General features: G+C 44.1%; 1 protein-coding gene across 1 annotated transcript in view; it reads right to left on the reverse strand.

Moving 5' to 3' along the window:
• The window catches only part of ALK (ALK receptor tyrosine kinase), a 1,123,220-nt gene continuing 1,103,299 nt past the window's right edge, over nucleotides 1–19,921 (reverse strand). The window contains exons 27-29 of the mRNA XM_088467953.1: nucleotides 18,971–19,105; nucleotides 12,911–13,001; nucleotides 1–1,365 (exon numbers count right to left, since the gene is read on the reverse strand). Of these exons, the coding sequence (XP_088324079.1) occupies nucleotides 673–1,365; nucleotides 12,911–13,001; nucleotides 18,971–19,105 (919 nt within the window). The 3' untranslated portion in view covers nucleotides 1–672. The remainder of the gene's footprint in view (nucleotides 1,366–12,910; nucleotides 13,002–18,970; nucleotides 19,106–19,921) is intronic.

The raw sequence follows: 19,921 nt of genomic DNA on the forward strand, positions 1-19,921 counted from the left end.
AAAGAGGAACTGCATGGGATGTGACAGGTGCAGGGTGCTAGAGTGAAACACTAGTCTAACTGGTAATATTAACAGGAACTAAATGGTTTCTATGAACCTCTGTACTGGTTTGTATGAAAGCAGACCCCGATGAGACGATTTCTCACCCTTTGCGTTCCCTACCAAACCTCAGTACCCATATCCTTATGTAAATGAGGTGGACAAAGTGGGATGTAGCTTGATCATTGTGTACTTCTATAAAACCAAAAGTAACCAGCGGAAATGCTGTTGTGTAAATGATGGCGTTGCGGCACACAGGTCTAGCTGAGCATACAGTAAGCTTTCTCATGTAGCACCGTCATGGTACCAAGAGATGGAAGATGAGGTGGTGACCCTTGTGCCGTGGTCGTGCTATCCCAGACAATTTCATTGAACGTGCTACATGAACTACAGTGTGAATCTAATCCTATTGCTTAGCTACATGGTATCAATCACTCAATTGACATCGGCAAAATGAACTCACGAGACTGGCCAAGATCTTTGTTGGCCAACTGTCGCCTGATCATGGACGATTATAGTTTTGGAATGAGAATGAAGGGTTTGGCACATATTAAAAAATGTATCTATTGGCACATCTTCTGTAAGTGTGGCAATAATGCAAGTTCTCCAGTGACTAGGTGATGGGTAGAGCAGTTAGACATTCTCCTGGCTTGGATTACTCTTGCTTCTTGGGATAAGGTCTTTGTGTTTGGTGGGACATGGTGGGACTGGCGTTTCTACAGGAAGGCCCTGCTGCTGGTAACCGTAATTAACTGTGCCGCAAGGAAAGTTGCGCAGCCTAAACAGAGGCACTTCTGGAATGTTTGAAGTCAGTGTTGAAGGTTCTAGTAGGACAGAAGAACCCGGAAGCCTACCGGTGGTATTCCTGGGGGCAGCCGGGCAACTTGCCTCATTAAGTGTGTTCTCTCTCTCGGAAACTGGGTTATCGGGAGAAGCAATATTTTTCTCTACTGTTTTTCCCGTAAACCAAGAACCATAAGTAGGGTTCCAGAGGTTGGTAGGTTTGTTCCTGGATCCCCTAGCGCTGTGTAGCTCCGTAGGTGGGTTGGCTTGCACGAACACCGTGTTGTCATGTCCTTTATCTGCAGCTGGTCTGGGCTCCATGTGGCCTTGTGGTTCTACGTGGACTTTATTGGGGACTTTTCTGGCAGGCGGCACTGGAGGGGGGGACTGAACCCTCTGTCTGTCTCCCTTCCCTGTCTTTTCAGGCGTAACTAGGATTGGTGGAATTACGTCCGGATCTTCTGGACGTGTAGGAACCTTTTCTTCCTCCTCCATTAGTGGGACGTATTCTATGGGCAGGGAGGTGTTGATGACATCTGGGTCCTGCAAGTAACACACCACTTTTAGTTAGACATATTTCACAATATTTGAATCGCCAGCCGTTCTATATTGCCAACGCTAAAATACGAAAAATAATCCCCTAAGAAATAATTTTAAAAGAAGTTATACACCATTATATCACACTGACTACTGCACATTTTTGTCTTATCAACCTCTGTTCTTTAGGGCTTGTAAAGGTTTATTTTTTTTAACGCACAACTCTGTTGTTTATAAGTAAAGCAGAAGAATCATTATCCTGTTTTTTGGAATTGCCCCGTAAAAACCAGTCAGCACCCACTTTTGGTACAACGGAACACGCAGAAAAGTCTGCTTTAGTTTTAATTACGTCTTAAATTAATCATGAGAATGAGGGGACATTAACGAGATTACAAAACTCAGCAATATCCGGAGACACCAACAGATTCACCCTTGCCAGGAACCCCTGCCTTGCCCGTGGCCCTCCATTCCCACCCTGAAGACACCCCAGGCAACGAGGCATCCCATTTCTAGCACTAACGGATCGGTTAATCAGGGCAAGTAACAGGATGCCGTTACTCACCCACACCCTCCCATTCACATCAACTTTAACATATGCACTTACTCCAACTTAAACTGAATGCGATATACTGCTGACCCACAGAAGTATCAGTGAAAATGGACACGTTTCACTGATGTATATAAATTTGTTATAAGCTTAATTTATTGGATGCATCTATTGTATTGTTTTATTCGCTGTGTACATTTTTTTTCATTACTTTTTAGTAAAATTGACTATATATTCATGTATGTGGGTCTTCCTCTTCTCCTTCCACATTAACATTCTATTTGAACAGACAGTATTAACACACATTAACCTTGCAAGGGTTGAGCGCAGTATCCCTATTGTTTCTTGAAGGGACAGGTCTGTCTTATGATGTACGCAAGGGTTCACGTGTGCGCTGTGTGGATGACTAGTATGTGCTGGAAACATGTAATAAGCGTGGTTTGTACTTTGCTTTAATCTAAATGCACATCTGATGCTGCCTGTGCAAAGCAATTTATTCATTTAGGAGCAATGCAGACAGACCACACAAACTGTTAATGTTACATATAATATACAGCGGGTAAAATAAGTATTGAATACATCAACATTTTTCTCAGTAAATATATTTGTAATGGGGCTATTGTAATGATATTTTTACCAAATGTCAGCAAGAAACCATGCAACCCACACATGCAAAGAAATCAAACCATAGATGTCCATACATTATGTGTAATAATGTGAAATGACACAGGGAAAAAGTATTGAACACGTGAAAAAAGGGAGGTGCAAAAAGGCATTCAAAGCCAAGACACCAGCTGAAATCTATCAGTAATTAGAAAGCAATCCTGTCCCTTTTCAGTGCAAATTAATATAAGCTGGTTCAGTCCCAACTGATGGCCTATAAAAAGGTGTCTCATTACCAAGGTGTCACACAAGAAACATCTCATGATGGGTAAAAGCAAAGAGCTCTCTCAAGACCTTTGCAACCTTTTTGTTGCAAAACATACCGATGGAATTAGTTACAGAAGGATTTCTAAACTTCTGAATGTTTCAGTGAGCACTGTTGGAGCCATAATCTGGAAGTGGAAAGAACATAATTTCACCATAAACCGGCCATGACCAGGTGCTCCTCGCAAAATTTCTGACACAGGAGTGAAAATAATTATCAGAAGGGTTGTCCAAGAGCCAAGGACCACTTGTGGAGAGCTTCAGAAATACCTGGAATTAGCAGGTCTCCCTCACTACCTGATTGGTCCACTGTACTGCAATTATAAAAGCAGGGATGATCATCTGTGGATGAAACCATCGATGGTTGTCAGACGATGCTTTCATACTGTCATTGTCAACCACCGATTGTTAACCCACCGATGGCCATCCCTACTGAGAACAATCAAGTCTATCGGTGTGAGAAGTGGAGGTGTGACCAGTGCTATGTGGGTGTAACTGGTGCTGTATGGATGTGACCAGTGATGTGTAGGTGTGGCTAGTGCCACATGGGCGTGTACACCCCCTACACAATCAGACCTTGGGGTGTAAGTGATGGTTGAGGTCCGGGCACCACACAGTTAAAGCTTTCAGCTCCCGGAATGCACTGGTCCAACCCCGCCCCCGTACCAAAGGCACCTCAGTTCGTGACAAGCCAAAGCCCGAGGAGAAGAGAGAAGGAAGACTGGTACACACTAGAATCACACTCTCACGTAGAAGGAGACGGGAAACCAGTGACCAGAAACATAGCCCATGTGAAGCCAGGTGCGTCAGGGCGGGTGCCCTGTGGACCCTACGGACTTCAAAGAAACAGGGCAGTTTTACCATAACTAATTTTCTTCTTCAGGGCCATAGGGCTGCACAGGGAGACCTTAGAGATGTCCCAAAGCAGTCATTCAAGGGAGGGGACACTCCTGCACTGAGAAGAGAATCCGGCGCCCAAATTAAGCATCCTGAGAGGCAAATGTATCGAAGGCATAGAACCTCAGAAAGGTATGGACAGAGAATCACGTGGCCACCTTACAAAGCTGTTCAGCTGAGGCACCACGGTTAGCTGCCCACGAAGGACCCACGGAGTGAGTAGAATGAGCAGGAACAGTAGCCAGTACAAGAAGGCCTGCCTACGCATAAACCTGTGAGATAGTCATGCGAAGCCATCTAGCCAATGTCTGTTTGTTGGCTGGCCATCCCTTCTTGTGAAATCCATAGAGCACAAATATGGAGTCTGTTTCCAAAGAGAACTGGTACGGTCCACGTAGATACTGAGGGTATGGACCAAATCCAAGGAGGCCTCACCTGCTGATAGGTCTGGTGATTGAAAGGCTGGGACTACAATGACCTCAGTAATGTGGAAACTAGTAACAACATTTGGAAGGAACTCAGGGCGAGTCCGAAGCACAGCCCTGTCCTTATGGAATATCAGAAATGGGGAGTGACAAGAGAGCGCCCCTAAATATGACACCCTTCTGGCAGACGCCAGAGCCAAAAGAGAAAGAGTCTTTGCTGTGAGCCATTTGAGGTCCACAGATTCCAGGGGCTTAAACGGAGAGCAAGAAGAACTACTGACAAATCCCATGGAGCCACTGGAGGGACAAAGGAGGCTGTATACGGAGGACACCCTGGAGGAAGGTGTGGACATCCGGTAGTGGAGCAAGACTACGCTGCAACCAAATGGATAGAGCAGAGACATGCACTTTCACTGAGGCAAGGTGAAATCCCAGGTACAATCAAGCTTGAAGGAAGGCCAGGACTCTCTGGAAATCCTAAACACTTGAGGTTCGTAGCTTCTGGAATGACCCAATTGGAAATATGTATGCCACATTCCGAGCAGAGGCTGTTTTACGCACTCTAATCATAGTTTTGACCACAGAGCTAGAGAATCCTTTGGACCTTAGGAGGGATGTCTCAAGAGCCACGCCATCAAAGGCAGATGACCCAAGTCTGGGTAAAGACAAGGACCCTGAGACAACAGGTCTGGACGTTGAGGCAGCAGGAACGGAGTGTCAGTGGAGAGACTCCGTAGATCTGAGTACTAATAACGTCTGGGCCAAGCTGGAGCCACCAGCAGGACAGTGCCTCCGTCTTGTTTGAACTTCCGAAGACCTTGAAGAAGAAGAGACTGGAGGGAATAGGTGCGCAAACTGGAAGGTCCACTTCACTGACATTGTGTTGACGAAAGTTGCCTTGGCATCCCTTGTTCTGTACCCGTACACTGGCAGTTTGTGATTGTGTCGGGAGACCATGAGGTCCACCTCTGGAAGGCCCCATCTGCTCACTAGGAGTTAAAAAACCTCTGGGTGAAGAGACCATTCCCCGGTATGCACGTCGTGATGGCTGAGGAAGTTTGCTTCCCAATTGAGAACACCTGGAATGAACACCGCAGAGATGGCCGTGACACTTCTGTCATTGCTGCCCAACTTCGAGTGCCTCCTTGATACCATGGGTCCCATAAACTGCATTGCTGAGTGGACTGACACTCGGCAACTGTGGAGGAATCTGCGCACTTGTAGTTGAAGTGTGGAGATCTTGTCTGATGTCAGAAAAATTCTCTGATCCTGAGAATCTAGCAGGGCTCCCAGATGAATCATTCTTTGTGAAGGATTCAGGGAGGACCAATTGATTAACCATACTTGCTTGTGAAAGAGAGCAATGGTTAGTTGCAGATGGCATTGAAGCACCTCTGGGGATCCTGCTAAGAGCAGAAGTCTTCCAGATATGGTAGCAGTCGGACACCATGACCACGCAGGTGGGCTGCCATGATATCCATAGGCCCATCCCATCGGGCTGAGGGCTTGTCTGGTGGTCCAGGCCTGCTTGGTCCTGGGCTTGGTGGCCCTAGTGGAAGCCGACTGCCTAGGAAAGGACTGACCTTTAGGACCTAAAAGATGTAGTCCGAGGCTTTGTAGTAGTAGTCACTGAAGGCAAAAATGCAGTTTTTGATGCCGCCAATGTGGTTACAATCTTGTCAAGGTCTGGGCCAAACAAGATCTCCCCGTTGTAGGGTATTACTTGTAGGCCCTTCTTGGAATCCGCATCTGCCTTCAATTAGCCACAGGGTACGGCGGGCAGACACTGCCGCAGCCGAGATTCTGGAGGTTAGGAGACTGGCATCCAATGTCGCTTCTCCAATATAGGAAGCTGCATCTTGTAAGTGTGCAATGAAAGACATCTGATCCCTAGAAGCATCTGAGGGAAAGAGACTTCAAGTGCGTCAGTCCAGCTCTCTATAGCTTTAGCCACCCATGCAATAGCCATGGGCGGATGGGCAACAGCCCTGACAGAGAGTATCGATTTAAGGCAAGATTCAACCTTTCTATCCGTAGGGTCCTTCAAAGAGGATACTGTAGGGATAGGTAACGTAGTGCTCTTAATTAAACGCGTAACATGTGAATCCACCGCAGGGGGAGTCTCCCATTTTGAACAATGGGCTACAGGAAATGGATAACAGGGTCAGACGTTATTGGGGTTGAAACCACTTTCCAGGCGTCTGCCAGGTTGCTACCGTGTGTTTAGCAGAATTCCCTCTATCAGATCAACTAGCTGAAGCCACTTTCTGTCATTTAAACAGTGGATGCTTTGATTTATGGGCTGGCTCGTCATCTTCTATGAGTAAGATGGATCCAATAGCTCGCACCAAAGCAGGAATATTAATTTTAGACTGACTCTCTTCCTCCCCCGGAGCGGAGTCAGGGTTAGAGAGATCAGCATCTTCTGCCGCCTCAAATGACACTTCAGAATGTGAGAGCTGCATGGACTGTGAGGATAACACAGGATGCTTAGAAGTTTTACTGTGTAGGGGCTTCTCACCTTGCAACATAGTTTGAAAGGCTGTAGAGGTAGCCACCAGACTCCTAGATAGTACGTCTCCCCATGGAGGGGACACAGGAGGTACCTGTATAGCCTGAACCTGTTGTGGCAACCCCAGAGGGGGAATTACGGTTGGTTGTGGCAACCCCATAGAGGGAATTAGAGCTGCTACCGCTAGACAGCCCGCAATAGTATCCAGCATCTGGGAAAAGGAAGCCCAGAGGGGCTCTTATGCAGGGCCTGGTGGAGTATAATACTTAGCACATAACCCATCTTGTACCAAATCCTCCTTACTTAAGCCTGCAGCACATAATTTGCATGACAGCAGTATGGGTGCAGATGCTTGCTACTCTTGCCTTTGCTAGACATAGCTGTAGAGTACTATAGCACACAATATGGCACTGGGTATTCTGCAACCACTAGGTATGTAGAATACAAGTAGGAATGCAATATACTGATCCTGTCTTATGCTTGGGCAAGCTGCATGAGCGCAAAGCACAAATATGGCACAGTGCAGTACCCAACTGTATGTGACAACCCTCACAAATACATTTGTTGTAGAGATGTGAGGCACAGGAAAAACCCTAAATACACCTGTATGTTAGGGCAAAGTAAGAAAAAAGGGAAAGATATATACTGACAGTATGGAGAAATAAACAGACCGGCAGCGCTAGCATAAGTCACATACAATGCAGAAATACAATATAACTGCAGAATGGCACTACAATCAACTACACAGATTCTGTGGTCAGTGACTCAACATCTGGTAGCCTTATAGCGCTACATAACCTGACTCCAGGGAGAGGTATGTAGGGAGACTGGACCCAGTGTTTCTCAGAGAGAGCTGTGGCTGAGCCTGGAGAAAATGGCCGCCAGAGACCTCTGAGGGGGCGTGGTCGGAGGAGAGCAGTTCAGGGAAGTGAAACCTTAGAGGAATGGCGCCCTGAGCTGAGGGGACGCTTTAATGTGGAAAGCTGACCTCCCAATGCAAATTTTTAACCACCAGGACACTGGATTCCCGCTCCATATGTACCCTGGTGGTCTAGTGGATCACAGTGGACAAAGCCTGTGTCCACTCTCAGCGCCTCCGGTCTGTCCCCCGAGACTGGAGATACGACTGCCAATCCGTGGGTCAGCGCGAGTGATGACCCGCCTTACCTGTCCCCTTGTGTCCGGGTTGCAGTCTGGATCCATCCATGGGGCCGGCTAGCGAGGACCCCAGAATGGCCGCTGAAATCCCCAGCCGAAGCTGGCGTTGCGGTGCCCCGAGGGGTGATGGAGCGGCAGTGCAGACTTCTGCGGACAGTCTGCTGCTGCTCGCTTAGTAGATAAAAGTATTGAAAAATAATAAATAAAAAGGAAGCTGTTTGGGCTGCCAAAGCAGCCCACTGCATAATGGTGACCCAACTCCGGCTAGGCACCGACGAAACTGAGGTGGCTCGGGGGCGGAGTATAAGGGGGTTGGACCAGTGCATCCTGGAAGCTGAAAGCTTTAACTGTGTGGTGCCCGGTCCTCAACAACTACCTACACGCCAAGGTCTCCCTGTGGAGCCCTATGGACCCTGAAGAAGAAAAGAGAAATACAAATTGTAATACCGTACTTGTGATATCTGGCAGTCTGTGTGGCCAGCTGGGAGTCTGGTCATCATCATGCCAACCTATACATGGGAGACTTTGAAGACACCCATGTTTGGGATGGCGACATGGGCGCAGAGCCTGGTTTTCTATGGCCGTTATATTGACGATCTATTTTTTATTTGGGATGGGGACATTTCTTCTTCTCTTTCCTTTGTCACTTCCCTTAACACCAATTCGTATAACTTACACTTTACCCATACATATGCTCGAGATAGAGTTGATTTCTTGGATCTGTCTCTTGAGATTCAAGATGACAAGATTATTACATCAAATTTTATGAAGCCCGTCAATACAAATGCTTATTTACACTTTCATAGTGCACATTATGCACCGTGGTAACATAACATCCCCAAGGGACAATTCATGCGCCTTCGTCGCAATTGTTCCTTGGTCGAGACTTATTCCAACCAAGCTAGAGATATGATTACCACTTTTTTACGACGAGGTTATCCTGAAAATTTATTGGAGAAGGCTTATGAGGAGGTCCTATACATGGATAGAAATAGATTATTACATCCTAGGAATAAAAAAAACAGTAGGGGATAAAGAACTTGATCAGAGGGAAGAGAGAGATTTAGCCTTTATATGTAAATATAATAATGGATTTCGAGAAATTAGGGAAATAATACACTATAATTATCGAATACTAAAACGAGATAAAATTCTTTACAGTGTTTTACCTTCCAAACCGCAGGTTACATTTCGTAAGAATAGATCACTTAGATCTATTCTAGCCCCAAGTCATCTAAGTGTTCAAAAAGACAAAAAAGGAAGATCAAATCCATCTAAACTGGTTACCCCCCAAACCTACCGGGTTTTTTTTAGATGCAGCAAAACGAGGTGCACCATGTGTCTACACACAGCTAGACGTACTACAGAGATTGATATACCATTCTCAGGGGAGAGATATAAATTAAATTAATTCATGAATTGCGACTGAAAATATATTATTTACTTACATCATGTGATTGCGGTCTCTTTTATGTGCGGCGCAGATCTCTCCAGACCCGCTTTATGGAACATCGTAGAAATGTAATCAATCGTAGTACTCTACATAGTGTTCCTAGACACTTTAATACATAGCATAGCAGAGCAGTGGGTGTGCAGAAGGTGAACGCATGTACACGGCATACGTTCACCTGTGTAGTGAGAGCCTGGGGGCTGCCCAGCATCTCGGAGAGTGCTGGGCACTCCCCCCCCCTATAATGACACAAACGGGGGTTGCCGCGAGGCTCCCCCGTTTTCAGGAAGGTACACCGATTCTAGCTCAGCCCCGCCCCATTTTCAGACGCGCGCGCCTCCGGGATGGAAAAGTTGGGAGGTATGCATTGTGCTGGATGCCAGAAGATCCCCCCAGGACTACATTTCCATCATTGGTAAAGTTCTGCTGCTATTTTAACTTTGAGAACGAGAGCCAGTCCCACTTCCAAAGGTTTACATGACTTTTACACTAGGAGCGGATCCAAGTGGACAATTCTTATGATTTTTTAAATGCAATTAGCCCATACTATTTTTGAATACCCCTATATTTGTTCAGTGTTATTTATTTATGTATTAAATATTTATTATTATATTGTCCATCAGTGTTATTTATAATTATATGTGTAAATCTACTTTTTAGTGCAGGTGTTACATCTATTGTCTTTTACCATTGCATTTAGTGGGCCTAACAAACCCATACACCTGCAGCATCAGGTAAGCGCGTTAGATTTGTGTATATTTTAGTATATCATGCTGGGCCTAGTTTTATGTGGAGGCCTGGAGCTATAGTCCCATCCGTCCCATTGTTGACGGGACAGAAGAAGCTGCTTATTTTGCTTTCGTAGAGTCGCACAGTACGGGGCTCAATTCATTATTTTCTTTTGCCCCATTATACATGTGGGTACCTTGATTTCTGAATGTTTTTAGCAAAATAAAGAATACGACCCATTAATCAATTTGGAAATGCAGGAGATCTGACTCATCTCTTGCATACAGCACAGTCCCCGGGCTACATGTCCCCCATAAAGGTACGACTATTAAATCGAGCTTCAAAAACTGGAAGGTTTTGTGCGCTTGACTGTGGGTACTAACGCCATCTTCAGGGCTCGCTGAGCCCCTCTCTTTCCTATTGGAAGGGGATCCGGCTTGCTATGAGTGATCAATTTAGATCCCTCCGCCTCCCCACTCCCCAGGACCTTGCAGTGCGCAGACGAGAACCCATCCTGACATACAGGGAAGATTCCGCTAATATCTTCAGCAAAATTAGATGTTTTCGAACCAGGTCTCTGCGGTCCGGGTGACGAGATAATGCTGAATGCTTATAATAGAATCGGAAATTAGTCAGCACTTCCGAAAAATAGAGCTAGCCTTTAGCGTCTATAATAGAATAGTATAACTGTACCTCAGGCACATATAAATGAATATTACTGAGGGAAGTAAATAGCGCACTAGCAATTAAATACTTTTTTTTTTTTTTTCTTTACATTTGTTTTATTTTATTTTTACTCCTGGTCAGAAAACAAAACTGTTCAATGATCGTTTTGTTTGTTTTTTTGTTACAAGTAGCTTTCCATCTTCTGTGTCTCAGGCCTGTGGCTGCCGGGCGGAGATGTGATTACTGGCCGCGGGCGGAAAGTTTACTCGTTTTGCTGTTGGAAACTTAGTAGATTTATTTGTAAACTGGGAAATATGTAATTATCCCGTTCAGTGTTATAACAATGGTGCACTGTATACATAAAAGCAGACAATTGCTTCAGCTTGAGCTATATCCTGAGTACAAGGGAACAAGCCCATTACTTACAGCGCCAGCGTATATCCGTGACTTTTATTGCGCGGGCAGACTGCTGTGTCAGCCTCTTACTGGTTTACGCTTCTCTCTTATCTCATGTTCTGATTTCCTGTTCTAGACTTTTAATCTCTTTGCATTGTCAGCCCCGCAGCACAGTGGTTAATTAAACAGCAGATTATGCAGCCAGGAGTTAATGAAAAGCCGGCATTAATTGATTTATAATTGTCTCTTTCATGACACCGGTCTATTGGCTGGGCGCCAGGGGCTGGAATCCTGTAGAGTTTCTAAAACAAACGCCAATAATGCGACACGATACAGCGATAAGATCTGCACGGGCACCGATCACAGTCAGTCACTGATGTATACGGGTCAGGAACTCTCTGCTCTCTGTAGCACCAGATACCTTTATCCTCAAATCTGGTAACTCAGTCAGTATGATGAAAAGAGTGGGAAATACAAGTATTTTATTGAGCATGGAAATGTCCAGATGCCAGTGTGCAAGGAAAAGATCACCCGGACTGTAGTACTGCCCTTTATATAGGGGGTGTACAGAGCATGCAAGGTAAAGTCTCACCTGGACTGTACCACTGCCCTTATATAGGGGATGTACACAGTGTGTAAGGGAAAGATCACTCGGACTGTACCACTGCCCTTTTTATAGGGGGTGTACAGAGCATGCAAGGTAAAGTCTCACCTGGACTGTACCACTGCCCTTTATATAGGGGATGTACACAGTGTGTAAGGGAAAGATCACCTGGACTGTACCACTGCCCTTATATAGGGGGTGTACAGAGCATGCAAGGTAAAGTCTCACCTGGACTGTACCACTGCCCTTATATAGGGGATGTACACAGTGTGTAAGGGAAAGATCACCTGGACTGTACCACTGCCCTTATATAGGGGATGTACACAGTGTGTAAGGGAAAGATCACTCGGACTGTACTACTTCCCTTTTTATAGGGGATGTACACAGTGGTGTAAGGGAAAGATCACTCAGACTGTACCACTGCCCTTTTTATAGGGGATGTACATAGTGTATGAGAGAAAGATCACCTGGACTGTACCACTGCCCTTTATATAGGGGATGTACACAGTGTGTAAGGGAAAGATCACCTGGACTGTACCACTGCCCTTTATATAGGGGTGTACATAGCGTGCAAGGCAAAGTCTCACCCGGACTGTACCACTGCCTTTTCTATAAGGGATGTACACAGTGTGTGAGGGAAAGATCACCCGGACTGTACCACTGCTCTTTATATAGGGGGTGTACATAGCGTGCAAGGCAAAGTCTCACCCGGACTGTAGTAATGTCCTTTATATAGGGGATGTACACAGTGTGCAAGGCAAAGTCTCACCTGGACTATTCTACTGACCTTTTAGATATGGGAAGCATAACCTGGACTGTACCACTTACCTTTATATAAGGGATATACACAGCATACAAGGAAAGTCTCACCTGGATTGTACCACTTCTCTTAATATAGGTGGTGTACACAGCGTGCAAGGGAAAGCCTCACCTGGACTGGACCACTGCCCCTTATATAGGATATGTACACAGCGTGCAAGGGAAAGCTTCATCTAGACTGTACCACTGCCCCTTATATAGCATATGTACACAGCGTGCAAGGGAAAGCCTCACCTGGACTGTACCACTGCCCCTTATATAGGATATGTACACAGCGTGCAAGGGAAAGCTTCATCTAGACTGGACCACTGCCCCTTATATAGGATATGTACACAGCGTGCAAGGGAAATGCTGACGGCTTAGGTTGCAGGGTGCGCAGTGACATCATTATGGCGCAATGTGTGCGCTTTGGTTACAGTACCTGGGTGCAGTAGTCGATCCTCTCCAGTATCATAGAAAAATGTGGCCGCTCCTCGGGCTGGTGCTGCCAACACTGCGTCATGATACGGTACCTGCAACGAAAGACATCATCACCCTGGTAACCGGAAGACTAAACACCATACTGGCTGTATACTATACTAATGGCTCCGTACAGTTTCTCCACATAAACCTCTGTTACCAGCACAATACACACATCCCAGCCCTCCCACAAATATCACAGTCTCTTAGTATAAAACTGCCCCCTGGAATGATGTCGTTATAAGACAGCAGACAGATGACGGCTCTCAGAAGTTTGGGGTATCTAAAAGAGGGAAACAAAATCTTAAATCTAGGTTAGGCATAGGCCACTTGTATCTTTCTGGTTAACTGTGCATGCTTGGACTTGTAGTTCTGTATCCGCTGGAGGGCGTCAGGTTGAATAGCTCTGCTGTAAGCAATTAGGAGATACAGGACCTCATTCAGAGCCACTCGCAAAATGCGAGCGCTCGCTCTGAATGAGGGCGGCCGCTTTTCTTTTGAAAGGCGGCCTCCTGGCCGCTCGCTAAGCTGTGAGTTACCACCCACAGCTTTAGCGAGTGACTAGTTGATGGTCAAGATGGTCGAGACCATCGGGGCTTGCGAGGAGACCCTTGCGGTAGGGTCTCGTCTACTGCAAGCCCAGGCAGCTTCCTGCGCTAACAGAGCAGGAAGCCTACTGACATCACTGGTGATGTCAGTAGGGCCGCCTACAAATGGCAGGCGTTCCTTCAGGAACATCGACAACATCGATGTTCCTTCGATCAACATCGACAGCCGCCCCTTTTGTAGTAAGGGAATGGGTGCTGCAGCTCACACAGGAGGTGTTACCTTTTCCAAGAGGAAAATTTGCTCTTAAATAGTATAAAATGAGGGGAAAATGTAATCACCACCCAAAAAAATAAGGGGAAAACAACATGACAATTGCAGTTGACTACATTGCATTATGATGGACAAAATGTCTACACACGAAAAATTTTATCTGCACAATTAACGTGATAAAAAAAAAACACTTGCAAAGTATACAACACTGTAAGTATATGTACTGTACAGCATGTACGCATGGACTACTGTAATGTACGGAACACTGGTAGCCACAGCAATACACTACAATAGCAACTGATGCACTGTACTATACTATCATGGCAGAAACGCTTGTCTTTGGGTATATTTGTAGTATAAAATCAGGGACACTGACCAACAGTAGTGCATCAGTGTGTAATCTGGATAATATTGGAAGATTTACAATCATGGAATGCAAATATTGGGATTTGACGATACTCTACAGTAGAAAAGGTCAGTTGTGAATGTAATGTGCAAGTGACCACCTGCAGCCGATGTTTGTGAGGGTTCAGTACAGCGGTTTCAAGCCTAGCCTGAGCCAAGCAAGCGCTCACCTACATATACTGTGTTTTCACCACTGCGACTGTTGTGAATGTTTTAGGTTTCGGTGGTAAAAGGACACAGGGCTTGTATTAGAGCATTTCTGTGACACTGCACTGATATAATCCAACATGAGTAACTCATTATCCACTCTATATTGTACTATTGCACTGATATAAGCCAACATGAGTAACTCATTATCCACTCTATATTGTACTATTGCACTGATATAACCTACACGAGTAACTCATTATCCGCTCTATATTGTGCTATTGCACTGATATAACCTACACGAGTAACTCATTATCCGCTCTATATTGTGCTATTGCACTGATATAACCTACACGAGTAACTCATTATCCGCTCTATATTGTACTATTGCACTGATATAACCTACACGAGTAACTCATTATCCGCTCTATATTGTACTATTGCACTGATATAAGCCAATATGAGTAACTCATTATCCGCTCTATATTGTACTATTGCACTGATATAAGCCAATATGAGTAACTCATTATCCGCTCTATATTGTACTGTTGCACTAATATAACCTACACGAGTAACTCATTATCCGCTCTATATTGTACTATTGCACTGATATAACCTACACGAGTAACTCATTATCCGCTCTATATTGTGCTATTGCACTGATATAACCTACACGAGTAACTCATTATCCACTCTATATTGTGCTATTGCACTGATATAACCTACACGAGTAACTCATTATCCGCTCTATATTGTACTATTGCACTGATATAACCTACACGAGTAACTCATTATCCGCTCTATATTGTACTATTGCACTGATATAACCTACACGAGTAACTCATCATCCGCTCTATATTGTACTGTTGCACTGATATAACCTACACGAGTAACTCATTATCAGCTCTATATTGTGCTATTGCACTGATATAACCTACACGAGTAACTCATTATCCGCTCTATATTGTGCTATTGCACTGATATAACCTACACGAGTAACTCATTATCCGCTCTATATTGTACTGTTGCACTGATATAACCTACACGAGTAACTCATTATCCGCTCTATATTGTACTATTGCACTGATATAACCTACACGAGTAACTCATCATCCGCTCTATATTGTACTATTGCACTGATATAACCTACACGAGTAACTCATTATCCGCTCTATATTGTGCTATTGTACTGATATAACCTACATGAGTAACTCATCATCCGCTCTATATTGTACTGATATAACCTACATGAATAACACCATCATCCGCTCTATATTGTACTGATATAACCTACATGAGTAACTCATCATCCGCTCTATATTGTACTATTGTACTGATATAACCTACACGAGTAACTCATCATCCGCTCTATATTATACTATTGCACTGATATAACCTACATGAGTAACTCATCATCCGCTCTATATTGTACTATTGCATTGATATAAGCCAATATGAGTAACTCATTATCCGCTCTATATTGTACTGTTGCACTGATATAACCTACATGAGTAACTCATTATCCGCTCTATATTGTACTGTTGCACTGATATAACCTACATGAGTAACTCATTATCCGCTCTATGGCCCTCATTCAGAGCCGTTCGCTATTTGCGGTCGTTCGTTCAAAAACAAGGGGTGGCTATTCAAATGATCCGTTCGCACATTGCAGTCTGTTCACACCTCTAAGTCTGAACGAGCGAGCAAAACATACGCTCGTTTATTTGATAAAAACGCCCCCTGGCCGCTCGCACCATACGTCATGTCCGCAATTTATTAGATTAATCGAGTACATCGTACAGCGTATGAACTGCTCGCTATTCTTGTGGTTGGTTTTTTCAACCGCTATTTTGCGAGCAGTTCTGAGTTTAAAAAAACCAAGTGACGTGGTCAATGACGCTGCTGGATTAATTATGCACACCCTTAAAACGCCCGTTTTGACCTTTAAGCACGCCTGCGTTCGAATTCCACTCCCCCGTTTTCAAGCACCTTCCCCTGTTACCACCCACATACGCCTCATTCTGTCACTCAAAATAGCAGGCACTCGCTATATAGCGTACAAACGATTTTCGTCCGCACTGACTGGTTCGCGCATGCGTACTAAAAACCGTACGCATGCGCAGATGTGCGAACATCGCTCGGAACGAGCGTACTGCCGCTAACGAGCGGCTCTGAATGAGGGCCTATATTGTACTATTGCACTGATATAACCTACATGAATAACTCATCATCCGCTCTATATTGTACTGTTGCACTGATATAACCTACACAAGTAAGTCATTATCCGCTCTATATTGTACTGTTGCACTAATATAACCTACACGAGTAACTCATCATCCGCTCTATATTGTACTGTTGCACTGATATAACCTACACGAGTAACTCATCATCCGCTCTATATTGTACTGATATAACCTACACGAGTAACTCATTATCCGCTCTATATTGTGCTATTGCACTGATATAACCTACACGAGTAACTCATTATCCGCTCTATATTGTGCTATTGCACTGATATAACCTACACGAGTAACTCATTATCCGCTCTATATTGTGCTATTGCACTGATATAACCTACACGAGTAACTCATTATCCGCTCTATATTGTACTATTGCACTGATATAACCTACACGAGTAACTCATTATCCGCTCTATATTGTACTATTGCACTGATATAACCTACACGAGTAACTCATTATCCGCTCTATATTGTACTATTGCACTGATATAACCTACACGAGTAACTCATTATCCGCTCTATATTGTGCTATTGCACTGATATAACCTACACGAGTAACTCATTATCCGCTCTATATTGTACTGATATAACCTACACGAGTAACTCATTATCCGCTCTATATTGTACTGATATAACCTACACGAGTAACTCATTATCCGCTCTATATTGTGCTATTGCACTGATATAACCTACATGAATAACTCATCATCCGCTCTATATTGTACTGATATAACCTACACGAGTAACTCATCATCCGCTCTATATTGTGCTATTGTACTGATATAACCTACATGAGTAACTCATCATCCGCTCTATATTGTACTGATATAACCTACATGAATAACTCATCATCCGCTCTATATTGTACTGATATAACCTACACGAGTAACTCATTATCCGCTCTATATTGTACTGATATAACCTATACGAGTAACTCATTATCCGCTCTATATTGTACTGATATAACCTACACAAGTAACTCATTATCCGCTCTATATTGTGCTATTGCACTGATATAACCTACATGAATAACTCATCATCCGCTCTATATTGTACTATTGTACTGATATAACCTACACGAGTAACTCATCATCCGCTCTATATTGTACTATTACACTGATATAACCTACATGAGTAACTCATTATCCGCTCTATATTGTGCTATTGTACTGATATAACCTACATGAATAACTCATCATCTGCTCTATATTGTACTATTGCACTGATATAACCTACACGAGTAACTCATCATCCGCTCTATATTGTACTGATATAACCTACACGAGTAACTCATCATCTGCTCTATATTGTACTATTGTACTGATATAACCTACACGAGTAACTCATCATCCGCTCTATATTGTACTGATATAACCTACTGTACATGAATAACTCATCATCCGCTCTATATTGTACTATTGTACTGATGTAACCTACACGAGTAACTCATTATCCGCTCTATATTGTACTATTACACTGATATAACCTACATGAGTAACTCATTATCCGCTCTATATTGTGCTATTGTACTGATATAACCTACATGAATAACTCATCATCTGCTCTATATTGTACTATTGCACTGATATAACCTACACGAGTAACTCATCATCCGCTCTATATTGTACTGATATAACCTACACGAGTAACTCATCATCTGCTCTATATTGTACTATTGTACTGATATAACCTACACGAGTAACTCATCATCCGCTCTATATTGTACTGATATAACCTACACGAGTAACTCATTATCTGCTCTATATTGTACTATTGTACTGATATAACCTACACGAGTAACTCATCATCCGCTCTATATTGTACTGATATAACCTACACGAGTAACTCATTATCTGCTCTATATTGTGCTATTGCACTGATATAACCTACACGAGTAACTCATTATCCGCTCTATATTGTGCTATTGTACTGATATAACCTACACGAGTAACTCATTATCTGCTCTATATTGTGCTATTGCACTGATATAACCTACACGAGTAACTCATTATCTGCTCTATATTGTACTATTGTACTGATATAACCTACACGAGTAACTCATCATCCGCTCTATATTGTACTGATATAACCTACACGAGTAACTCATTATCTGCTCTATATTGTGCTATTGCACTGATATAACCTACACGAGTAACTCATCATCTGCTCTATATTGTACTATTGTACTGATATAACCTACACGAGTAACTCATCATCCGCTCTATATTGTACTGATATAACCTACACGAGTAACTCATTATCTGCTCTATATTGTACTATTGCACTGATATAACCTACTGTACATGAATAACTCATCATCTGCTCTATATTGTACTATTGTACTGAATAAACCAGCCACAAATGACATCAATATAACCCATCCCTGTCAATATACAAAAATACTTCCATACACAGGCCCGGGGCAGTTTTTGGGTGGATCCATCCTTCCTCCACTTGTCACGAACTCCAGCACCTCCTGGTTGCTCTTACTGGGGTACGGCATGTATCCCAGAGAGAAGATCTCCCAGAGCAGGACCCCGAACGACCTGAATACAGCAGTGAGATAAATATATTCAGCAGATATACTGTGCAGACACTAGGTACATAGGAGGTGAGCGATGTACATATGCTAGAATCATGTAATCACAGAGTAGAACACCTAACAGTTCAGCATTGAAGCAGGGCCGATGCAGCTGCCAAGGGCTCCAGGCTTAGGGGACATCTAAAATATAACAAGGCTGAAATTGAGTTGGAAGTATATCACGTGTACATTGTGCAAGAGAACTGCGCACTGCCAAAATAAATCTGAGTTGCGCCCGCCTCTCCGTGTGCAGTATAGGCTCCTTCATGGGCATATCTATAACGAGTGCAAGGGGTACAGACCGCACAACCTGTGCCCACAGACTATGCTAACCTTTCTGCTGATGCTGTGGCAATCACTGGGAAAATGACTCTGGGCTGGTGCCATTTTCCCGGAGACCTGCGTCTGCACAGTAGTCTCTGGCGCGGTGTCTATATGGTGCATGGGCCAGTAAGAGAGTGTGGGCCTGCATGGCGCCAGCACAAAGGCTCCCTCCTCCCTGACACGGCATGTTTTCATTTACGTGGCGGCCTACCTAATTAATACCCCTCCCACCCCTGTTCCACCTCTCCCTTCACAATTGCAGTTGCGAATAACATGCGCATGACTCTGCACCACCTGGACTTGCGTGAGCCGATTTTCTGAGCATGCGCAGCGCAAAATCACGCAAGATACAGAAGTGTCAGCCAACGGGAATACGTGCAGCTCTGTACAAGCTGCAGTGTCTTTATATTCACGGCCGCCTCCCCATGATGCACCAGAGTGTGAACGGCCATGTTGG

Source organism: Taudactylus pleione, unplaced genomic scaffold, assembly GCF_031769625.1.
Source record: "Taudactylus pleione unplaced genomic scaffold, aTauple2 ptg000079l, whole genome shotgun sequence".
NCBI classification, from domain to species: domain Eukaryota; kingdom Metazoa; phylum Chordata; class Amphibia; order Anura; family Myobatrachidae; genus Taudactylus; species Taudactylus pleione.